The following is a 26,218-nucleotide window of genomic DNA, read 5'->3' as shown; positions in this document are numbered from 1 at the left end:
GCAAATAAATTGAAAGACTAAATACAAGACATTTAAAACATCAATTTATTCTTTATTGCCAAGATTTATAACAAATTATTTAAAAGTAAAGGCCAGTTTTTAGTCCCCATTTAGTTACTTGTTCCATTTCTCTATGCATACTAAAGTCAAATGTGTGAAAATACCTGTTAACGCTCAACATTAATATCTGATTATGATGCAGAAATTAAACACTCAGTTGGTACATCAATTGTCACTCTTGTCAAAGCAGCTTATTTTTATAATTCACAAATAGGTAATTAGGACAGTCAAAAGACAAAATTTAAATTCAGGGGCAGACCATATTTACTTGATTGACCAAAATTTAAAAATCAAACAGCCTTCATTTCTATAATACTTCAAAGAAATTTACTATATGGTTTTTGAGAAATACTTTCAATGCCAGCATTACAATCTGATACTAATAAGAGTTACCGTACACTGTTCATATACCATCTTCTGGCATTACATCTGATACTTTAATCATAATTATTATAATGGTCAAAGAAGTTTAGTTACTAGTTACTACTATCAATTCACTTATATATAACAAGTGTGCTCACCCTTTCCCAGTGTTTTGAAACCCTGATGTGTTGATTTTGGTTTATCCTCAATATAAAATTTCTATGACACTTAACACACCACAAATTGATGACACTTTGAGAGAAAGCAGAACTGGACAGTCCCCTCCAGTGCTGCCACCACTGAACTCACTACTCTGTCATGCTGCCTGCTGAACACTGATGTTCTTTAGTTACACGTGTAAAGACACCTACCTACACGAGTTTAAAAATTGATCTGCACAAAAGAAATTAAAAAAATTATATACAACAAATTCGTTTTTAAAAATACAAAAATAACATCTGTCACTTCTGTCATGCTGACAACTTGACATATGCATGCAGAAAGAGTTCCAACTCGGCATCTGAACGGCTGTGCTCTAATATGATGAACAAACTGCCACTACGTTCACACTGACAGGTGTATTCAAAATATCTCATACTAAATACTGCAATAGTCTCTGCACGTATAAATGCTGGTTATAATAGTTTTTGCTTTGATTAAAAGTGTCTTAAGCTAACATTAAGTGCACTAAAATCCACAACAGTTCAGAAATCTATGACCTTACAATAAAGAAATCCAAAATGTACAACTCTAAAAGCAAGAAACAATTACTGCCATGCAAGACTTAAACTGAAAACTGCAAGGAAATGCAATTTAAAACAGCAAGCTCAAATATATTTAACACTCAAGGGGTCAGCAGCGAGTTCTACCAACAATAGACTTAAAGAAAATACATTCTCTTTGCTGGTATAAATCTTATTTCCAAATCTGAGAGCAAGCCATCTGTCCTCTGGTTTAAGAGATTAGCTGCAACAAAAAAAGGAAATCACTTGACCACACCCAACACAAAATCAATAATGCATATATCATAAAATCTTACTCATAAGATTAATGTAACCTTGGAAAATCAGGTGGGCTAAATATGAAGCAGTGGTTACTGCTGACCTTGTCATGCCTTGGAGTGAGCTGTCTGAAGCTAGTGAGTACCACCTCAGAAACAAAGCTATGTGCACTATGAACCTATCTTAATCCAGGCTAAGTAAGGCTTTATCAAAAAACTGCTCAAACTTACTAAATGTATTTCTTCATCTATGCTTATCAACAACTCTGCTGTCTCAGATGTGTATTTTTTCATTGTCAATAATCAAAAAATGCAATAATTTGATACTTTCGGTTTCTATGCCAAATGATCAAATAAGGAAAAATGAGGAAATATTTACCTCTTTTACAGTTGTTTTAATGAAATCTTTCCTCTCAGTTAAATCGTAAGCAGGATAGTTTTCATATACCTAAAAACATTAAACACAAATTTAAAAGTCCATAATACTGTTTTTTGGATTAATAAACAAGTAGATTGTAAGTGTTCTCTGGTTCACAATAGACTTGTGCCTGCAAACAGTAATAAAGTCAAGTGACATTCCCAGTGCTTTTCTAACTTCATAGTAGTGAATCAAAACCATGGGGATTGGAAGGCTATCTGTGGATTATCTTTTAGAGGTCCTAGTCTGCATAGCACCCAATATTCTGCTTAGGATTCTACAGTTTGAACTTCAACCTCTACTCTCTATATATGCAATTCTCTTAATTAAATCATGAAAATTCAAATGGTCTCTTAAGTGCTTTACTCCTAGAATTTAAACTAATCTGTCCCCAACTTTCTTAGTCTCAAATCTATTGCTTAATTTTTAGTCTGAACTCACAAGCCTACATACAAGTACCCTGAAGCTGAACTCCTGCCCTCATTTAGGGCCTATAAAACTTTTGCTATAAATAGACAAGCAACAAAATGCTTGGAGCCTTGTTAGGCAGAGTTTGTTACAACTATACAACTGTTCAGATGTATGAAACAGATGTAGTAGGTATACAATAAATAGTAGGTGTAGCTTCATTGTACAAAATGTGGTAATATTGGATGACTTAGCCCATGGCCTATAGTTGGCCTGACTTTGCAAACATGTCCGCCACTTACATCATTGCAGCTATCCCTTGTTTGGCAATAAAACTACAACCCTTAATATATTTAGTAAGTTGTACTAATTTCCTTATTGATGGTCATTTACACAACTGATTTTTCAGTATTTATAGACAAAGGTGAATGAATTTTTTTTTAATGAGAGGCCTTGAAATGGAATTGCTGGGTTAGAGTATGTGCCCTCTAAATTTCAAAAAAATGTTACAACTCAAAATACAAATAGTACATGATTTTCTACATTTACTACTAATGAAAACTGTCAATCTCTATAGTGCAAATACTATTTATTATTTCCTTGTAATTTCTATACCTGATAAAAGGCCCCTTCAATGTCTACAAGTCTCTCCTAAAGTGTAGAACCAGTGTCCATTACCATGTTTCAAAAATTTGATCTCAAGGAATCTAAAATGAAGCATCTATCCTGTCTGTTCTAGTCTCAAAATGTGATTACTGTTCCATGTGATTGATAGCACCTACAACGGAGCAGCCTTTGAATAGGCTCTTATTTCTGACAGGTTAAGGCAGTAGTGTGACTTGTGTCCCATGCATGTTAGTAGTGAGTACTCTATCATGGAGCCACCAAGCACCCCCAGTCACATACCAGTCTTTTGTCAAATCACCTTTTTTGATGTTTGTTGGGTAAATTTAAATGTAAATATTGAGTCTGGAGTAAAACATTCTTTTAATCCCAGCATTAAAGTATGAGCTAGAGGCCACCCTAGTTTACAGAGACCATATCTCAAAACAAACAAAAGTAACTATTATGATAATCTCAATATTCTATCCAGATTCTCAAATACCTTAGTTTCAAGAAAGTTAGTCCCAAGGCATTTATAGACTTTCAAACCTAGTTCTCTCCTTACTTCAATAAAACTTCCTTGTCATCCTAGTTTTGAGACAAATTACTGTTTCTTACAGTCATTAGATTATGTGGTACTGGCATACTTATAGTTAAATATATCAAAGAGATAACATTGAAAATAAAATTAACATGCAAATGAGGAGTATGCCATTGTTCTTCGACAATAAAGCAGTAGCTTTTAACCTGGGAGTTGACAGGAGTTACCTAAGACCATCAAAAACATATTTACATTATGATTCATAATAGTAGCAAAATTTTAAGTTATGAAGTAGCAACAAAAATAATTTTATGGCTGGGGGGCACCAGAACAGGAGGAAGTAAAGGGTCAAATCATGAAGAAGGTTGAAAAACACTGCTATAAAGGGTTTACTATTTTATCATCATTCTGTTTGTTTATTACTCTACTATTCTGGGACTCTGAATAATTCTAGATGCTCTTGCATACACTTTAAGCCCTGGCCCCCATCTCATCCCAGGTAGGAATATATGCTCTGTGGTGCTGCACTCCTCCCCAAAGTGTTCAGTTTGCACACTGCCTGCATATTTAAAGACAAGTAATAACTTCTCTGCTTTATCTCTTCACACCTAGTCTTACCTTGGCATGTAGTAAAGGCTCAACTGAATGTCTAATAATTTAAAAATAAAGGGACTAGGGGCTGGAGAGATGGCTCAGAGGTTAAGAGCATTGCCTGCTCTTCCAAAGGTCCTGAGTTCAATTCCCAGCAACCACATGGTGGCTCACAACCATCTGTAATGAGGTCCAGTGCCCTCTTCTGGCCAGCAGGCATACACACAGACAGAATATTGTATACATAATAAATAAATATTAAAAAAATAAATAAATAAAGGGACTAGAGAAATGGCTCAGTGGTTAAGAGCACTGACTGCTCTTCCAGAGGACCTGAGTTCAGTTCCCAGGAACCACATGGTGGCTCACAACCATCTGTAATGAGACCTTGCGTCCCCTTCTGGCCTGCGGGCACACATGGAAGGAATGCTGCACACATAATGAATAAATAATAAATTCAATAAAAGTACAGGTCATTTAACCTTTGGTGTATTTCATATGCAACTTCATTTATTCATAAGAAACTAGATTTTTCAACCTCCAACTCTATCTATAATATGGATAATGACTCATTCAAGAATAACATTTCCTGAAAATTATTAAAAGAATTCCAGGGAAGTTTAAGTTAGTGACAGTCATCTGTACACTAAGAAGTAAGGTGACTTCTGAGATGCTCTTTAAATCAATGTAAGCCAATAATGCACCACGAAGTTTTCACACCAGGAAAAGTCTGTGTTGAAGCACATCATTTTAATTTATTGACTATTCATAAAAATGTTTAGAGATGTTTGTTTTATGATTACTATAGTACCCGGTACCCTCAAGAGGGCCTGAAATAGTTCAATACTCTCTGAATGGATACATAAAAACATGCACTAATAGTTTCAAATTAAGTGACTTCCAAGTCAAAGGAGAATAACTAGAAATGTGAGCCAATTACCTCTTTGCAAATCTGCTTCATTGTGACTTCTTCCAAGTTAGCATCAGCCAATAATTTCTTCACTGTTTCCTTTAATTCTTCATCTGTAGGTGGTTTTTTCAATTTTTTAATTAATGGTTCATCATCAGAACTATCTTCAGATTCAGATTCTAAAAGTTAAGATACCAAGTGTGAGTAACTTTTTTGCATTTGAAGGTGTAAGACAAGGAAGTTTAAGAGAACATGAGCCCTCCCAATCATAAATCATTTAGTTTTAATTTTAAAATAAAAAATTTCTACCTTAAAATTACAAAGCTTGCACTGAAATTTTTTTTTAGATTTGAAAACTGGCGTGCTATGTCTCAATGTTCTTTGCAGCTGTCTTACACACACACTAAACATGTACATGCATATGGTGTCCCCAGAGTTGCTGTCATCATTTCTAACGTACCTTTTTTGGAACTGTTTTGATTCTTCTTGGTAGTGCTGCTATCTGCCTTCTTAACATTAGCACTTTTTACAGACTTGTTACTTTTAGCAGCAGCTTTTTGTTTTGCTTTTTCTTTTTTAGCTGTCTTTTTTGGTGGTTGCTAGAAGGGAAAGAAAAGCATACATGAATCACTACTATTTTGCCCTCTCCTTTCTCACTGTAAATACTAGCTATGGCTGCTTAAACGTAAATTGTTAACTGTTGAGAATAACTGTACCCTAACACTATTTATTTCAAAGTAAGTAAGTCATCTACATTATTCCACTTAATTGGGGCTGAAATAGAACTCAAAATCTTCTACTCTCTTCCCCAAATAGAATCCAAGCTACAAGGAGACAAGCTTTTATCCCTTGTGTTCACTAATAAACCCTTAACTTCTAAAATTAGTTCCTGGCATACAGCAGTTGTTCAGTAAAAATTTGTGAATATGAACAGATTCAGTGAAGTCATCTTTGTTCCTAATCACATCAATATAAGCTATGTCTTGAACATAGACCCGATTCCAGAACACGTGCTCTTAAACACCAATCCACAAATTCAACAAAAGCTAAATGCTGAACATTTGGACAAATTACAGTGTACAAATTCTAGTTTATAAGCACTTTGTTTCAACTAAAGTCTCTGAAACTTATTCAACATAACTAAAGAACCTCAGATAAACCAGGCGGTGGTGGCGCACGCCTTTAATCCCAGCACTTGGAAGGCAGAGGCAGGCGGATCTCTGAGTTGGAGACCAGCCTGGTCTACAAGAGCTAGTTCCAGGACAGGCTCCAAAACCAGAGAAACCCTGTCTTGAAAAACAAAAACAAACAAAAAAAAAAAGAACCTCAGATAAATTCTCATCTTTATACATCATAACCACCACAAATAGCTAGATGAAGAATGTTCTATACTCCTGGTTTTCAAGTTATACCATATCAGCTTTTTTAGAAAAATATTTATTTATTTATTATGTATACAATATTCTGTCTGTGTATATGCCCGCAGGTCTGAAGAGGGCACTAGACCTCATTACAGATGGTTGTGAGCCACCATGTGGTTGCTGGGAATTGAACTCAGGACCTTTGGAAGAGCAGGCAATACTCTTAACCTCTGAGCCATCTCTCCAGCCCCCATATCAGCTTTTTGTAGTCTGTGAGATAAGGCTGCAATACATACTGAGACTGGTCTTGAAGGATCTTTCTGTTACTAGAGCCTGATATTACTGGTATGTTATACCTCACTTAACCCCTTCAAAGACAAATACTGTGCTCAATTTGTTCTTCAGATCAAATTGTTTCAAAAATCTAGGTGGACTTAGACTATTATATGTAAGTGGAATTAATTCAGTTTTTACTGTGTCTTTTTTCTGTTACATTACCATTGCACACATCTAATGTGAACCTAGACACACCCTGCAATACTCACTCAGTAATATTCTATAGGCTGGGCACTAACTAGCAGGCTATTTTGGCTGCTACTAACAGTATATAAGTGGTATTAGGAAGCTGATAAAATATGGGAGTGTTACCAAGCTACATCAATAGAATTAGTTTTCTCAGGACTAACTTAATTGAATATTTTTTAACTAATGCCCCCCTACTTCAAATAAACTCCAGTAGGCACTTAAAGTGAATAGTAAAAGTTCAGCTGTTATTACAATACTCTTAGTACACAGAATCAAATATTCATTTTCACTCTTCAGTCAAAGGCTAATTGGACTTGAGTTTAAGAAACTAAGTTATACTACCCAAAGAGTTGTGAGAAGTGAGCAATAAAACAACATACTACTTTTCACTGCTACTCAATCTCATTACATTAGGTAATTTGAATTAGGTAATTAAAACATTTCCAGGGTCATCTAAGGTTACAATTAAACTTTAAGTAGGCATACACAATTTGATTAATTTTAAACCTATTAACTGGTACAAATTAGTGGTTTGACAAAGTATAAACATCTGTGATGATAAAAGGGTAGGGGAAGAAATGAAACCATTGGTAAATAAATAAAATGTTGCTTCTGAACAAATATATACATCTTTCTATATTTAACACCATGACTTTTAAAAAAGACAGCTAGCCTATTGTTTACCAAAATTTCTAAGAGTGCAATCAGACCACACAAGAACTATAGAACAAGGTTAATTATAGTTCAGACTAACAGGGTCTTGAGGTAAGTTGCTTTCAAATTCCAGCCTCAATTCATCACCAGGCCCTACTTTCCGCAATTATCAAATAAAGGAACTGATCTAAGTCTTTATGAGGGTTAATGTACAACTTGTGAAAATACTGCCATCATTAAAATATCATCTACAGCCGGGCGGTGGTGGTGCAAGCCTTTAATCCCAGCACTCGGGAGGCAGAGGCAGGCGGATCTCTGTGAGTTCGAGACCAGCCTGGTCTACAAGAGCTAGTTCCAGGACAGGCTCCAAAACCACAGAGAAACCCTGTCACAAAACACCAAAAAAAAAAAAAAAAATCATCTACAAAGTGCTCATTTTGCATTTGAGAAATTCCTCCAATATGCAAATCAATTTCCCCATAAATGTGATATTGTAAAATGTCTTTTTAAAAACAAGGTAGCTACTACAGAATGACAATTATAAAAATGACACCTCACTAACCATGATACATCATACTTAATCGCACTGGTAGATACAACTCGACTCACAAACATTAATTTCCATAAATTTATACTAGATTTCACTCATTTTCATTAACCAGTTGTAAATTTTTCGTGACACACTTAAGGCAGAAACTGATTTAGACTTGATGACTTAGGAAATAGTGAAGACTGAACAGTAAACCAACAAGCTCAGACTTACATGGGACCCAACATCCTGTGCACAGAAAATAGCTGATGAACTCACATCTTGTCTTTAGCTCTACAAATATTAAGAATCACTTTCACCTACCCTGAAGATGAAGTTATTAGGTACAGATCATCCAAACAACATCTTAGTTTTGGGAAATAGACACAGTTTCAGCAGTTAAGGCAAATAAAGATCACTGGAATTTGGAGGTATAAATGATGGGCGCTAAGAAGACAAGTTAACCACACCCATTTAAATTTTACACTTCCAATCTTTATCAAAATCTTAAGAATCTAAAGTCAGCTAAAGGATCAACCCACACTGTTACCAATTTGATTACTTCATAATCCCACAATACTTGGGCTATAAATTATTAATCTTAACCTTGTGAAAGATACAGTACAGAAGTGAATAAGAACATGCGCTTACAATCAAGCTTTGCTTTAAACTGACTTCACTGTTAATTCTGCATACTCAGGCAGATTACTTACCCTTTCCAGTACTCTTCCTGGTGAGTAAAAATGCATATAAGAATGGCCCAGCCGGTGGAGGCGCACACCTTTAATCCCAGCACTTGGGAGGCGGATCTCTGCGAGTTCGAGACCAGCTTGGTCTACAAGAGCTAGTTCCAGGACAGAGAGGCTCCAAAGCCACAGAGAAACCGTCTCGAAAAACCAAAAAAAAAAAAAAAAAAAAAAAGGCCCCATAAGCTGGGTGGTGATGGGGCATAACTGTAATCTCAGCACTCAGGCAGAGGCAGGCGGATCTTTGTGAGTTTGGGGCCAGCCTGGTCTACAAGAGCTAGTTCCAAGACAGGCTCCAAACCTACAGAGAAACCCTGTCTTGGAAAAACAAAAAAACAAGCAAACATGTCCTATATTATTAGTTCTTGGAAGAATAAGAACCTGTTGGAGAATATTATTTTCAGGTGTGCTATTTTTGTTTACCCTGCATTTAACTTTGAAGCTGTGTTACTCTGCCTGTCTAAAACTACTGATGGTCCTAATAAAGAACTGAATGGCCAATAGTGACGCAGGAGCAAGTATAGGTGAGGCTGGCAGGCAGAGTATAAATAGAAGGAGAAACAAGGAGAGAATGAATAGCAAAAGAACAAGAAAAGAAGGACATCAGGCCAGCCAAAGAATTAAGAAAGATAAAAAGCCCAAAGGCAAAAGGTAGTCAGGATAATTTAAGATAAGGAAAGCTGGCAAGAAATAAGCCAAGCTAATACCAGGCATTCATAACTAAAAATAAGCTTCTGTGTGTGATTTATTTGGGAGCTGGGGGGTAGGCTCCCCAAAAAGAAAGAGTAAAACACCCCACAACAAAAATCACCCAGCTATGTGTTCTTTTAAGCTAGGGATGAAACCATAAATTTAAGTTGTATACCACAGCCTATTTGCTATATGCTGAATACAGATCTTTTTCTATTAGAAAACAGTACTAATAATGGATGTGTTGCATTTAACTAAACCCTTTTTCCTAATCCTATGTGGCCAACCCTCCCATTCACTAAAATATGAGGTTATCTACAGCTAAAGACTGTTATTAATGTCTTGATCTCTACTACAGAGCTCAGAACCAGTGCTCCGTAACTACTACGCAATTATTAAAGTGGGAAGTGATACTTGAGAACTAGATACTTTAAAAACTGCCCCAAGTTCCCTTGTTAGTCATCTTGCAAAAGCCATACATGGATTTGTAACAACACTATCTCCTAGTGTAATTTACATGTATAGACTGTATCTGAGAAAGAGGAAAGGGAAAAAAAAGGCCACTGTATCAAACCATCAAGAGTACTCTTGCCACCCTTGAAACTAGGGAGGCCGAAGCAATAGAATTACAAGGCCAACAAGAAATAAAAAACTTAAGAAAAAATAAAATGAATCATAATAATGCTTAAACTATATAAATAAAAGTGCATATCTTATTCCTACAAAGACAAACTAGAATAAGAATTAAATTTAAAATGTGAAAGATTCTTTTTTGTTGTTTGTTCGGAGACAGGGTTTCTCTGTGTAGTGTCTGTCCTGGAACTCCTTCAGTAGACCAGGCTGACCTCAAACTCACAATGATATGCCTGCCTCTGCTTCTGCTTCCTGGGTGCTGGGATTAAAGGCATGCACCACCACACCAAGCTGTGAAAGATTCTTAATAGACACCTTTGTTATTTAATCAAACAGATGGTAAGACTGGGTCTTTTACAAAATGAATGTGGAAAAAAAAATTAAGTTTCAATGGATAAAAATACAGAAAAAGCTAGTTCCCAAACTGTAACTTTTTCCCAAAGGGGTGTGTGTGTGTGTGTGTGTGTGTGTGTCTGTCTGTCTGTCTGTCTGTCTACTGGGTACCCAAGGAGGCCAGAAGACAAGAGTTGGAGTTACAGCCGTCTGACATATGTGTTGGGGTCTAAACTTGAGTTCTCTGGAATGCTCTTTAAATGGCTGAACCGTCTCTCCAACCCAAAGGATTAACATAAATCTTCAAAAATTTGAAGAGGATTTTCCATGTATAATCAAGAAATGGCATAAGCACTTTTTGCCAAAAATCTTGTGAGAACAAAGCTTACCTATCTGTTATAGGCAACAGGGCTCTTGGAGGAGGGTCACCAAAAAAGACGCCTGTCACAGAGCCAGAATTCTGTCCTCACAGCAGAAAGGTTGTACTGGGAGAATAGATGAACAAAATAAAAAATTAGCTTAAAATACATGATTCTTCTAACTTGGTTGAGAAAACCCAGAATGACAAGAAAAAAGAAATATATAATTCTAGTTTGAGTTCACAAAATGATGAAGTGTAAATGGATTTTTATCAAGGTGATCTTTCAACTGTAATTTCCAATAAAAAGATTATTTAGTTTTATAATTTCCTTCGTTCATATTATGAAATATTAAGGAATAGCAAAACATGTATGTCCACATCCCACCACTATCAAGTTTTTTTTTTTTTTTTTTTTGTTTTTCGAGACAGGGTTTCTCTGTGGTTTTGGAGCCTGTCTTGGAACTAGCTCTTGTAGACCATACCAAAAAAATTTTTCAACTAAAAAGGCAATTTAACAAAAAATTCCAATTGCAGGTTTCTCTGAATTGTAGAATATCTAAATGAACAACCCCACTTTTGATTCTTTTTCCTATGAAGTCAGGAAACATAACATGGCTTCCAAAAAAAAGTAAATCCACATCAGATTTGCAGTGTAGCAGCCACTAGAAGTAAAGTACTAACACCTGGATGTCTTCATTGTCCCTCACAGCTAAACGGAGAACATTGTGGTCAATGTCACACAGGTCACATAGAGCCTATGGTTGAAGGTATCCCTTGAAGGGATAAAGAGATACACTGTTAAAACAACCTGTTAACACCTTGCTCTTCTTTGTTTTTTTTTTTTTTTTGGTTTTTCGAGACAGGGTTTCTCTGTGGCTTTGGAGCCTGTCCTGGAACTAGCTCTGTAGACCAGGCTGGTCTCGAACTCACAAGAGATCCGCCTGCCTCTGCCTCCCGAGTGCTGGGATTAAAGGCATGCGCCACCATCGCCCGGCTCTTCTTTGTTTGTAACATGGATGAATGTCTGGACATAAACCATTACCCTGCAATCGTATGATTAACTCTGATGAGGACGCAGAGAGAAATCAAGATGGAACTGACCTGGAAACTCCCTCCCTCCCTGTAAGCTAATGTTTACTGCCAGAAGATATAGATATGGGGGAAAAAATAAAAGATACGGATACGAAGGCTACTGGGAGAAAACACATTCATTATTACTCTGCTACAGAACACATGTGTACTACAATACCAGTTCATCAGGCACGATATACCCACTAATGTAATAGTGGCAAAATAAAATTATTTTCCAGATGAACCAATCTGATGTGACCTACAACACAGGAAGAAATATATACATACACCTGGATACTGTAAAAACCTGGTCAAGAGCCTATGGCTGAGGATCAGGACCCACAGAAGGAACATATTACTAATGTTCACCTACATGAATATGTAGTCATATTGCATTCTAGGTATTTTGTTTATATCCAGATTAGGGTAGCTCTCATCCTAGGGCAGAAAAGCACCTTTTTACAGAGGATAACAGTTAATACAATGAAGCCTAAAGCACAGAAAAAATGATTAACACCCATCCTTAAATGAGACATCTATATCAACTCCTACCCAAGGCCCAGGGAGCATGACAGAAGAGGGAACAGAATGAATTCAAGAGCTGAAGGACGGAGATGAGTGTCATGAAACACAGCCATCCAGACAAGACACTACCATAGCAACCACAAACATACATACAGCAGCTACATACAAGATTGGCCCAACTTTTCATCATGGATAGGGGAGAGCCTTCCTTAGGAGCTGATGACTATTAATGGTCACTGAAGGAGTCATTTTTTAATCTAACCATTGGGAAGAGGATTCAGAAGGAAAGAGGGATACCAGAGGGTAATGAGGGGTGTTAAAAAGCATAATACAAGTTTATTAAAAAAAAAAAAAAAAAAAAGCCCGGTGGTGATGGTGCACATCTTTAATCCAAGCAATCAGGGAAGCAGAGGCAGGTGGATCTCTGGCATTCAGCCTGCTCTACAAAGTTCCAAGCTAACCAGAGCTACACAGAGAAACCTTGCCTCCAAATCCCAATCAAAAAACAGAGAAAACAAAGTGTCACAAAATACTATTCCTTTTACCAGGGTTTACCTTTCTAAGTCAATTAGAACTTTCAGAAACTAAACCGGCCATAAAGTATGTATGTAGTTCTAAATTTAAAGGTCTTTTAGAGCAATATAAAATTAATCTTACTAGAGGGAAATTTACTAAGAAAAAAAAGTATCTCTCTATAGACTTTATCAGAATTGTATCTTATAAAGCCTGACAGGATAAACTCATGCAGGAAAAAAAATTACATTTTTGGGGGCTAGCGAGATACCTAAGTGGATAAAAGCACTGACTGCTCCTCCAGAAGACCTGTGTTCAATTCCCAGCACCCGCATGGTAGCTCGCAGCTGTCTGTAACTCCAGTTCCAGAGAATCTGACATTATACCAATGCGCATGAAATAAAGTTAAATAAAGTTTTTAAAAAATTACATTTTTATATGGTGAGATATGTCTGCAAATCACTGTCTTTTTTCCCCCTATGGATTTCCACCATTAGACCTAGGTTTCCTAGTTTATATCACAGGAGGGGGAAAAAAACGAATTTACATTGGACAGCTCATTTGTACTTCTTCCTAAATTTTATCTTGGCAACAAGACTGGATTTAGAAATGGTACTCAGAATAAAATGACTTCTTTGGGGAAAAAGAGACCTTTGAGACAGGTTGTCTCTCTGTAGTTCTGGCTGTCCTGGAACTCATTCTGTAGACCTGGCCTCTGGCAATTGCCACCATGCCTGACTAAGGATTCTAACAGTAACAGTATCAATGAATACAAAATATATGTAGCCAGGCACTTTTGAAGTCATTTAATATGGCCCTATGAGGTTGCTTCCAATTTTACTAATGGGAGATTGAGTACAGAAATTAAGTACAAATTAAGAAATTTGTACAAAGTCATATAGTGAAAAACCAAAGATTTGAACCCAGTTCCCAAACCTATTTTGTTTTATGAAGACAAAACAACAAAATTTATATACTGTAGTAACTTTAATAATTTAACTTCTCATGATTTGTCCTTAAAGTGTTAGAAACCATTAAGGACATATGGTAAATGACCAAAATATTGGACAAGGAGTTTAAAATCATGGAGGTTAGCAGGCGGATCTCTGTGAGTTCGAGACCAGCCTGGTCTACAAGAGCTAGTTCCAGGACAGGCTCCAAAACCACAGAGAAACCCTGTCTCGAAAAACCAAAATAGATAAATAAATGAAAGAATGAATGAATAAATCAATCATGGAGGTTAGTGAGGTGGTTCATGCCACATAAGCATAAAGACTTGAATTCAACTTCTATCACCCACATAAAAAGCCAGGCAGAGGGATGCAATGGCTGTAATTTTAATGCTAGGGAATAGGAGAATCCTATGGCTTCCTTGACAGCCAGCCTAACCTAACCTAACCTAACCTAACCCAGGTCCCAGTGAAAGACCTTTTCTCAAAACAGGTTGATAGAGGCAGGGTATGGTGATAGATGCCTTTAATTTCACCACTAGAAGGACAAAGGCAGGCTATCTCTATAAATTCAAGGCCAGTGTGATCTATATAATAAGATCTAGGCTAGTCAGTTCTATATACTGAGATCCTGTCTCAAAAGATGAGGGCTTGGGAGCAATGGCTCAACAGCTGCTGTCTGGCATCCACATACACAAATCTGTCACAATAATATATGTACATATAAACAATCTTTTCCTCTCAGCTATCAAACCATAAAAATCTGAGAGTTCAGAGTATTCATCTTCCCTCCACACCAAGGCTGGAAGGATAGCAGAGGAGGTTAAGAGCCTTTGTTCCTTTAGGAGACCCAGTTTAATTCCCAGCAACCATGCCAGATGTCTTATAGTCACCTCCAACTCCAGCTTCAGGGGACCTGATGCCCTCTTCTGTCCTCAGAAGATACTGTACTCATACACACAGACATGCATATGCACATAACTAAAAAACTGTTAAATGTATGAAGTACCTGTAAGATTTTAAAAAAAAAATTCTTACATTATGAAAATAGCTCATACTCAGATTCAGAGGCACCTTTAATAATCTGACATTAGGAATGGGAGAGATGGCTGAGCTCTTCTTCCAAGGGAGCTGGATTTAATTCCCAGCACCCATATGGCAGCTCACAACCATGTATAACTCCAATTCCTGAGGACCTAATGCCCTCTTCTGGCCTTTGTAGGCAACAGACAATAAATCAAAAAAGAATTTTAAATATCTCAGGTCAAATATATATACTAATAACATATTCAAATAAAACAAGTATATTACATATCTTCTCAAAAAAGATTTTATTTTTAATTATAAGTATGCATGTGTATTTGTGTGAGAATGTATAAATGAGTTTAGGTTTCTGCAGAAACCAGAAGAGGACATTATAACCTCTAGAGTTGGAGTTACAGGCAGTTCAACCTGGGTACCAGGAACTCTGTTTTTCTGCAAGGGTAGTATAAGCTCTTAAACAACTTAGCCACGTTCCAGCCTCATAATTTACCTTATTCATCTAATTCTGTGGTGTTCAGTAGATAAAAAGCACCCTTCCTGACTACATAAAGTACATTTGTTAGTGTTCAAAGATATTTCTGGCTAGTACAACTGTGTGGTGCTTCCCTCAAGGAAATATCTAGACTACAATATCAATCCAGGATTAATCAAACCTATAGAATAAGTTCTAACCCCTAAAGAAAATGAAAAAATAAAACATGGCATACTAAACATCAGTAAGAACAAACAGGAACTCACCTGCTGTACCTATTTTCCCTGACCTTGACTGAGGACAGATACAGCAAAAGCTAAACACTTTTCCTCCTACCTCATATGCACTATGGAAGCATTTTACAAATATGTGCATACAGAAAATGTCCCATTTCTAGGTGACATAAACTTCAAATGCTGTTACACTCATTAAATAATTCCCAAAAGGTTGAAGGAAAATGACAACCTTTAACACTTTACTTTTTGCATCAAATTACATCAGTTCAGGTCAATTATAAAATATTGATAAAAGCCTCCTAAGAATGTGCTCCCATGGGCTGGAGAGATGGCTCAATAGTTAAGAGCAAAGGCTATTCTTCCAGAGGTTCCATAAGCAATTCCTAGCCCCCACACGGCGGGGGGGGGGGGGGGGGNGGGGGGGGGGGCTCGGGGGGGGGGCTCACAGTCACACATAACTCCAATTTCAGAGGATTCTGATGTGCCCTTCTGGCTGCTGTAGACAACAGGAATGCATGCAGTGCAAAGACATGCTTGTGGACAAAAGACCCATACATAAAATATTAAAAGAGAAAGAATACACCCCTCTGTGTTTCTGTTTAGTTTTGCTGCTTCCTTTCCCATTTCTCTCTGAATAGTTCAAGGCACACTTCAAATCTAGGTCACAAACTCAGCTGCTTTGAAACTTTAATGTTTGATGGGGGGGGGGATATAAGCCTGCTCAATTATTTACATAGCTTTCATGAAAAGGAACCAACATTGCTGGTGGGTGGTGGCATACACCTTTAATCCCATCACTCAGTGGGCAGAAACAAGTGGATCTCTCTGCGTTTGAGGCAAACCTAGTCTACAGAGTGAGTTCACAGTGAATCCCTGTCTTAAAAACAGACAGAACACAAAGGAATGACATCAAACTATTTGCTTGTTTATATAGCAAGAATATTTATCTGATAGAAAATAATAGAGAAAACAATAGTTAAAAAATATATCTTACCTCCTCTTCACTTTCTTTCTCGTCATCTTCTGAAGACTCTTCCTTATTTTTCTTTTCATCTTCGTCACTACTGGATTCATCTGACAGAATTTCAGGACATTTGGTTTGCTTTGACTTCCTTGTTGTTCCAGAACTGTTCCGTTCCTTTTTACTACCTTTGCTTGAAGATTTTTTGGATTTTGGCAATGGCTTTATATATAGAGAGAAAAAGACAAAACTTTTTAACAGTAACATCAATAAGGGTATTTCTAAGTCAATCAACTCGTTTTGATAATTACGTCAACTCAAATTCTGTCAGAAAGCATTTAAAAGATTAGCAGAGAAATCATCTTTAAATGTGTCAGGCTACCTAAAAGTGCATTACCACTATTCTCAATTGTCTTGTAAACATCTGGCATAACCATCTGCAAAGGGTATCGTTGGTTCTGAAACAGGACTAGAATTATGCACTGTAATGAGTTCAGGTAGTGTCTACATTTGATCAAGACAGTAACTGAAACTAGACTTAGTGTATTTCATTTTTATAAGCACTAAAGATACCATTACTAGGAGCTTCTTGCTTTAATTAATCAAAGGAGTAGAAACAACTATCAGAGAAAATAAAACTTAATTAGCAATCATATATCCTCAATTTATACTACCTCTTTCAGTAATGCCAAGTTCTCAGCAACAGCTTTCAGTGTGGAATAAATATTGAGTTAATAATGAAAGTAATAACAGGCATGAAATAGGTTAATGTGTTATATATGCCTTCAGTTAAACCGTATCCATTTCTAATCACATGAGAAAAACTATTTGATCAGTCAATGAATTTATTTTTCAATGCTTTCTTAGGAGTATTTGCTAAATTCTAAAATTTAAACACTGTGTATCAGTCCCACATAACCATTTCCTCAATGTATTTCCCTTATTCCAATGCCTTCCAGACAGAAAACCCTGGAGCCCTGGTTTATATCTTTGTGACATGTAGGCACTTTTTTATCTTTTTATCTGTTTGAAGCAGGGTTTCTCTGGGTAGCCTTAGGACACTGGAACTTGCTCCCAAGCTGACCACTAACTAGAGACCCCGCTGCTAGGATTAAAGTGGGATCAAAGATGTGCATAGCCACTTTTCTTTCTAGATTTTTCAAGACAGGGGTTCTCTGTATAACAAGCCCTACCTGTACTGGACCTCCTGGAGTTCCTCCTGCCTCTGCCTCCTAAGCACTGGGATTAAAGCTGTGTGCTGCCACCACCAGACTACTTTTCCTAATCTTGTACTACTCACACCTGATTTGAAGGAAAATACGCTATTTTATATTATGAAAATATTGCAGTTCTGTCCATGAAAGGCATATATTTTAAATGCAGATGACAACACTATCAACACAATTCTGTGGCTAAATTACCATTCCAGTAAGAGAAAGGAAAGGCTGTTAATAACCATTTTACTGAGATGGTAAAAAACAGATCCTTACTTTGCCAGAAGGCTTTGGATGCATTAAGAAATTCAAGATCCTCTTCACGAGTTTGCTGTTCACGCCTGATCTCTCTAAATCAAGAACCTCACAGATGCTCTTTAGCATGGCGTTTCTAAACCTGAAACAGAAAGCAGAGGAAAAGAAGGTGACTACACACGAGTTCATAAGTAATCTTCATAATATAAAGAAGAAAGAGCCAGAAAAATTGGTCTGCTTTGTTTCCATAGCAGTTATAAGTATTTCCCTGTAGGTTACTCTTATTAATTACCTGGCCACAGGGCACAACCATTAGAAAATGAATATTTACCAACAATTGAAGTAAACTCACTGGAAAATTACCTAAATTCACAATACTACAAAATTCATGGACTTGAAAATTGTTTAAATTAGTAATTCAGCATTAGTGTCTCAATGATGACCTAATTTTTATTTAAATTTTCTATCTACAGGAATTTAGTAACCAAAAGTTCTAAGGTTTGTCATTTTGCTAGCATTATGGAAAATGACAATTCCTGATAAAAGCAATTATGTTCAAGGCAAGTTTAAAACACTAAGAAGAAATAGTAACAGTAGGGGACAGAAATAAATTTCATTACATTTCCTTCAGACTATATGAGCTTTGAACTCTCAGATTACCTGTATCTTCTAGAAAATGAAATTTTAAGGGTTTTCAATAATTTTAAGTCATTATTTACTGGAACATTAACAGATAACCCAAGGTGATGCTATGATAGACTTGTCAAGTACTAACTTAAAGTTAGCAATCTACTAAAAATGAGCAGGCATTCATTTTTAAATGGAAAATAGCATTATCAACCAATAACAATATTTATAAAAATAACTTACTTTTTCAGCATTTCTTCCTTCTTTTTATACTGGGTACTGCCTTTTTCAAATGGAAAGCCACTAAACTGACCCACATTCTTCTTTAATGAGGACACCTGAAAATATTTTTGATATTGTTAATGCTACTATCCAGTAATGTACAAATAAAAAAACTCAAAGATAGTGTCTATTTTCAGAGCCATCACCCAAGTTAATTTACTGAACAAAACTGAAAAGTATGTGCTACTGACATATTAACATTACAAAAATTCTACAAACTGAATTCATTCTTTGAAAAGTTTGAATCTGAATGTATTTTCACCTAGCAAGTTACCAGAACTGTTTCTTACGTAGGTGTAGAAAGTTACTAGTCAATGAGTATTTTTAAAAAGGCAAATAATTGTAAGTACTCCAAAAAGTTAATTCCATTCACTAGTTATGAGACATGTGTAAATTACTGTGCAAACTGAGGTTAGCACATGTTAAAATAGACCGTGCTTCAGATAGCCTTAATAACATCTAACTTGTTTTAGACAACCTAAAGCAACGTTTCTTATTTCAAATACAGTCAGTGACGTAAACTGAAGAAATGGTTTGCCGGGCGGTGGTGGTGCACGCCTTTAATCCCAGCACTGGGATACAGAGGCAGGCGGATCTCTGTGATTTCGAGGCCAGCCTGGTCTACAAGAGCTAGTTCCAGGACAGGAGCCAAAAGCTAAGGAGAAACCCTGTCTTGAACAAACCAAAAAAAAAAAAAAAAGGTTCAGTGGTTAAGACCACTGGCTGTTCTTCCAGAGGACCCAGGTTCCATTCCCAGCACCTATATGGTGGCTGGCTCACAACCATCTTTAACTTCAGCCCAGGGAATCCAAACACCCCCTCCTCAGGTAGCAAGCACACAACAGACAGACACAGACACTAGGTAAAACACCCATACAAATAAAACAATCCCCTTCTTTTCAAGTAGTTATATATAGAGCAATTAACATATCATTTGGCAAACAACTGTTACCCACTTTTATGAGTATTACAATTACAAGGGAATATTTATTGTGAGTAGTCAGAACATTGAAAACCAATTTATTCCTTTTTTTTTTTGGTTTGTCGAGACAGGATTTCTCTGTGACTTTGGAGCCTGTCCTGGAACTAGCTGTGTAGACCAGGCTGGTCTCGAATTCACAGAGAGCCACCTGCCTCTGCCTCCCCAGTGCTGGGATTAAAGGCGTGCACCACCATGCCCGGCTCAATTTATTCTAATACAGTTTTTTTTTTTAATCACTAAATCACAACAGATTGTATTATATAATTTAGATTTTCAGTTTGGAGCATTTTTGTTTTGGTGGTTATGGTGTTAGAAACCCAACTTAGGGCCTTGGGCATGGCAGATAAGCAATCTACCTCTGAACTACTCATCTATCCCAGGTTGGGAAGAAAAACATGAGAAAGCCCTAGGTACTGTCTTGTTAATAACCAGCTACTTGATAGGTGGTGATGCACACCATTAATCCCAACACTGGAGAGACAGGCAGGCAGATCTGAGTTCTCGAGGTCAGCCTGGTCTACAATAAGAGCTAGTTCCAGGACAGGCTCTAGAGCTACAGAGAAACCCTGTCTGGAAACCCCACCTACTCAAAACAAACAAAAACAAAAAAATAAATAAAAATAAAAGGGAAAGATAACAAGCTACTCATACTACAAAAAGTCCGTGTCTGAATTTACTTACTGGTATCGGATCACTAAAGTCTTACAGGATTAAAATTAATGGCTCTGTAGTGAAGCATCTTAATATACTAAGTATCAAAAAACATAGGAAAGATGTTTTCAAAGGTCTTACTGTGCCTGGTCTGTTGTAAAGCAGTTTGTGTAGATTTCTAAGTTCATCTGTTTTTTTCTTACTCAGAAAGAAATGTATCCTTTCAATTTCACAAAGTTTCTGACCCTTCCCTGGAAAAAAAAAATCATAATTAAGTACCCAGACCTTATTAATATTTAGTTACCTTAACGAAAATTATAACCACAGCACAGTTTGTATTACTTTATGTTAATAGGGAAAATTAAAATTATCCCAAAATAGATAACTATTTCCTAAACACTAAGTATGCTATTACCAAGTATTTGCTAATCACTTTCCTGCCTAACTGGGCATTTTCACTGTAAAAGAAATATAGAATAAACTTACCTTGTGCAATTGTAAATGGCTCTCTTTGTAAGGAAGACACTTGCATTGTCAATCTTTCTACTTTCTTCTTTTCTCTCTTACCTTCCACAATGAGACTCTTTTCTAGGAATTAAATGAATAACTTTTAAATTCTTAAATAACAAAAAGCTAAAATAACGTGTCAGCTTTATACACAGGTGGGGAAAAGAGCTCCCAAACCCAATACCACACTTTTTTCCCCACGCATGTTTTAAGAAGCAAATGACATTAAACACTGTGGAAGATTTTATTTACTCAAGTTTGTCAAGCACCCAGTCTAAAATAACAAAAATTCTTATCCAATTACATTAAAATCTAGTCACTTGACTCTTGAAAAAAATTAGTTTCTCACTAACCTTTTTGATACACAAGAGAAATGTATTTAACATGGACTAAGCAAGATTAGTATTTCAATCTCATTTCATTGTTTGTGGGCCTTTGAACTCTTCTACAAACATATAATAAAATATTTTAAACTAAGCAGCCATACTACTGTGTTATAAACCTATCACATATTTCCCTATCTGACTATACTTTGGCACCTGTTTTAAGATAGCTGGCTGGATGTTATTTTGTAGTATGATAATTATGTTCCTGACAGCCATAAGTCACCCTAACAAAGTTAACTACTGTTTAGTCCAGACTTATGAGAAAAACCCAGGAAATATGTAATATATAAAGCTTAAAATATGGTTATATTTATCAAAAACTACTTATTGTTTGAAACCTAGTCAAATAAACTATATTTTGTGGTTGGTCCTCTTTTCATTCAAATGAATGCCTATTATGTCCAAAAATGTACCTAATGGTGTTATTAAGCATTTTTTTAAATTTCCACTAGGAAAATGAAAACTGTACTTAATGTGAAAGACGATAAAAGATCTTTAAGAATGATACAAATAAGAGATAAGGGTACGATCGATTATAGAATGTCTAAAACTGGTGACTCAAATCCAATACCCCAGAGGCCTAAGCCCAGACAGAATGAATATGGTGGAAGATTCCCTCAAGTTGTCTTTTGACCTTCATATGTACCACTCCTGCCACACAAAACAAGGGAAAGCTACGAAATATTTTGTGAGGGACTGGAGATGCGGCTCAGTGGTTAGGGAGCACTCACTGCTCTATCAGAGGACCAGGGTTTGATACTCAGCACATGGAAGCTCACACCATCTCTAACTCCACTTTCCGGGGTGATCAGATACCTTCTGACCTCTGAGGGAACCAGGCCACATACTGGGTGCACATACATACATGCAAGCAAAACACCCATATACAGAAATAAAAATATTTTTAAAAAATGTTTTGTCCAACCTTCCTCAAGACCCACTAATACCACTTGTAGGTATATACCCAAAGGATGCTCAATAGTGCCACAAGGACATGTGCTCAACTATGTTCATAGCAGCATTGTTTGTCATAGCCAGAACCTGGCAACAACCTAAATGCCCCTTGATTGAAGAATGGATTAAAAAAAAAAAAGTGGTACATTTACACAATGGAGTACTACACAGCAGAAAAGGATGAAACTAAAAAACATTATTTTGAGTGAGGTAACCCAGACAATTATTACATGTACTCACTCATTGGTGGTTTTTAAACATAAAGCAAAGAAAGCCAGACTACAAACCACAATCCCAGAGAACTTAGACAACAATACGGACACTAAGAAAGACTTACATAGATCTAATCTACATGGGAAGTAGAAAGTAGAAAAAGACAAGATCTCCTGAGTAAACTGGGAGCATGGGGATCTTGGGGGAGGGTTGAAGGGGGGAGGGGAGAGGCAGGGAGAAGAGCAGAGAAAAATGTAGAGCTCAATAAATATGAAGAAAAAATAAATAAATTTTAAACACAAAATAGACCTTGATATGTTGATTTTCTTCTAGTTTCTTTAAAAGTGAGATAGATGAGATAATTTTTTGTTTTTCGAGACAGGGTTTCTCTATAGCTTTGTTGCCTGTCCCGGAACTAGCTCTTGTGGGAACTAGCTCTGTAGACCAGGCTGGCCTCGAGCTCCCAGAGATCCGCCTGCCTCTGCCTCCTGCACAACCACCACCCGGCCGTAGATGAGATAAATTATTGAATTAAACTGTCTCATTCATGATGATACTGAATGAAGTCCATAAAAATTTGAATTCGGCATTAATAAAGCTTAATAAAGGATAAATTTAATAATTTAATTAATAAAGGACAAATAACCCCCCTCCCCCAAAAAAACGTTTTGTGAGTTGAAGAGGGATTATTTTATGGTCAGGGAGGAAAAAGGATCAAAACATTAGTGTAGGTTTTACAAGACAGTTCAGATTTGGGGCTATGTAAGGAGCTGCAAAGAATGACTGCAGAAAGCCAGCATTAACAGCTCCTCTTATCACTCAATTTCCTCTTCTTGGGAACTTTATTCACTTGCTTTGGATCAGGATCTACAAACTAGCAATTACTTAGTTCAACCCTGGAGTAGTTTTCAAATTAATGTAGGCTGGCTATAACCTGGACAACTCCTCTATGTCCTACAGGAACCCAAACAACACATCCAAGACCTTATAATCCTCTCCAAGCAAGCTTGTTCCCGTCTGTATTTGTTTTTCTGGAGAATAGCACCATCACCCAAACCCTATAGACAAAAGCTAAGAGTCACTGCTCCAGTTCAGTCTGTCTCATCTTCCACAAATCACTTCCAAGTCTTGCTAACAATGCCTTACTTCCCAGACTTCAGTAGCTTCATCGTCATGTACCTTTCTATCATTATACTGAAGGTATATTCTGGGCTAAGAAGAATTAAAAACTGACAATTCCAGCATCTCAAACAGCTGAAGAGAAAAAATGAGTAATAACGAATTAGTTTTGAAAATATTAAGGACTAAACCTACAAAGAAAGTTTTTAAAAATAATTGACTTATATTCAAACAACTCCAGGATTCTGTGAATTATTTTTAGCCTCTAAAACATGTTTTAGCCTTTTATAGTATGTTTACATAACTTCTCAATTTCTTTCTGCCCAAGGAAACTCACTACCTCTAATACCTCAACTTTGCCTCCCTAGGAAGACAAAAAATAGTAAAATATCAGTGGTCCAAGTGCTAAGAAAGTCTTAACAATACTGACAAGACAGCCAACTTTCAATTATTTGACTGCAAGTAAACTTCAAGGTAATTTAAACAATTCGTATTAAGATTTATAATTAAAGCAAGTGCTGTACTTAAATGACACACTCCCATAAGGTCTTAGGGCACATTCCATTTCAAATAAAAAGTATCCCTTGTTCCCCTAGCCCATATTATATTTACAAAAAGAAATGACAGGTTGGGACGAGCGCTTGAACCCTGAGACCTGCTCTGGCCATTTGCAGTCAAAACCGGACCCGACTAGCACCGGAATGTGTGAAGAGCTGTATCTGGGGTTTTCCAATCTGAGAATGTCTCGGGAAAAGTCAAGTACCTGTGGAGGGACAGCATAAGCATCCTGAACAACTGACAAGCCTCCTGCGCGTCTCTAAGCAGGCTTCCCCACACAGAGGTGGTCAGCACCACTTATCTTTGAACAGTATTAGCTCCAAAACCGAGACCGCTGTGGGTTCACAGTCTAACTTTCAGTTCAGTTTTTTTTTTTTGTTTTGAAACTACTTTCTCCAACAGCAGCAGCGTCACGGGTGATTCCTAGGCAAAGAAAAACGCGCCCACGAGAACCCTTCCTCAAAAATCAGCAGCCACAGAGGGCTGGAGACAGGGAACCATTTCCAGGATGAGCTAGCATACCTGTGGTGTTAGGTTACAGCGCGGACCTTAGGGGAACTTCGAAAGGCAAACGCAGCAGAATGAAATTAGCACAATGAAAACACTCGCATACCCACACAGCAGTGGCGTGAAAGACGTCTCAGACTTACAAACTTCCTGCCGGGTGTTCAGATGGCACGGCGCGAAAACTCAGCTACACTCGCCATCGCAACCCTGGCAAACGCTCAAAGGGAAAAAAAGAAAGAAAAAAATCCCAATTCTCTGCCACTGACGGTTGGCAAATACACACATCATTCGCCTGAACCAACCACTCCGACCTGCTGCCTCCGAGCGCCAAAAACCCAGAGCACCGCTTCCCAAGGGAGGGGGAGGAAAAAAAACTTTTGATGTGAAAATTCCACCCGTGAGGGATGCGCGTCCCTGCCCACCTTTCTCTTCCTCCTCGTCGTCCTCTTCTTCCTCCTCCTCCTCCTCTTCACTCTCGTCCCTGTGGCCCGGCATTTCGGGCTCCTTCTCGGACGCGGGCTGCGCTGGGCCGTCGTCTGCCTCCGCAGCGGGGGCCGCCGCCGCCGCCGACATGCTGCTGGGGACCTGCGGGCGGAGAGGAAGCCGCACGCTCCGGTTCGCTCGCTCGCTCGCTCGCTCGCTCGCTCTCACCGGCAGGACCGCGGCGACCGCTCGGCGGCAGCTGCTTCCCGAGGCGCCCACTCCGGAGGCTCAGCCACTCCGCCCGCCTCCCCGGGGATGCCCGAGGCGGGAAATCGCACCGCCCTCCCGCCGCCGGCGCGCGCGCTCCCGCCCGGCCTGCGCCGCGCCGCGCCGCCCCGGGCCGGGCCAGGCCAGTCCGGCCAAGGCGAGCCTCGCCGTGCGCGCCGCGCGTCCCCTCCCCCGCGTCGGGCCGCCGGGCGGATGGCCGCGTCGTCCCCCTCCCCCCCACCTCCCCGCCGTCGCGGGGGCAAAGCCGCCACGCCGCTCCCCGCTGCCGCCCTCACCGCGGGTGCGCACGAGGAGGCCGCCGCCGAGTGAGAAGGCGCGCGGGCCGAGGTTCTCGCGCCGCCGCAGGCTCCCACCGCTCCTCAGAATCAACAAGATTTTCAAAATGGCGGTTCGGGAAGCAGAGCGGGAATGCTCCGGCCAATCAGCGCGCGGAGCTGGGAGTTGGCGCGCGCGGGCGGGCGGGGCGGGGCGGCGTCTCCCGCCGGGGCCCGGGAGGGGCCGCGAGGGGCTTCGGGCGGCGGGAGGACCCGGGCGCGTCGCGGGTTCGATGGGCGTTCGGCTTAGCGGGGGCGAGCGGGGGCTTCCGCGCTGCTCGGACGGGCGCTAGGGGGCCTGCGAGCTGCCCGTCGCCCCCGGGTCCTCCCGGGAGAAGATGACCGTCCTAGGCCGCCGAGGGACGGGTGGCGGCTGGAGATGACAAAGTTGACGAGATCCGCAGAAGTCTCCTTTTACAGACGTGGAGGGGCTTGCACAG

At 38.6% G+C, this 26,218-nt stretch overlaps 1 protein-coding gene across 1 annotated transcript; it reads right to left on the bottom strand.

Annotated features, from left to right (window-relative positions):
• Window positions 1–22: 22 nt before the first annotated feature.
• On the bottom strand, window positions 23–25,889 carry Dek (DEK proto-oncogene). Its single transcript, XM_050143582.1, has 11 exons — window positions 25,740–25,889; window positions 25,176–25,338; window positions 20,996–21,097; window positions 20,651–20,760; window positions 18,838–18,932; window positions 17,989–18,109; window positions 16,532–16,720; window positions 5,355–5,493; window positions 4,925–5,073; window positions 1,803–1,871; window positions 23–1,389 (listed from the first exon to the last, which is right to left on the bottom strand). Exons 2-11 carry the CDS (start codon window positions 25,324–25,326, stop codon window positions 1,378–1,380), a joined length of 1,137 nt encoding a protein of 378 aa, XP_049999539.1. The 5' UTR covers window positions 25,327–25,338; window positions 25,740–25,889; the 3' UTR covers window positions 23–1,377.
• Window positions 25,890–26,218: the final 329 nt, after the last annotated feature.

Source organism: Alexandromys fortis, unplaced genomic scaffold, assembly GCF_014885135.2.
Source record: "Alexandromys fortis isolate MF-2015 unplaced genomic scaffold, M_Fortis_MF-2015_v1.1 scaffold_1, whole genome shotgun sequence".
Taxonomy (NCBI): Eukaryota; Metazoa; Chordata; class Mammalia; order Rodentia; family Cricetidae; genus Alexandromys; species Alexandromys fortis.
The sequence above is the reverse complement of the archived record's forward strand: the minus strand, read 5'-3'. Positions and strand labels throughout refer to the sequence as shown.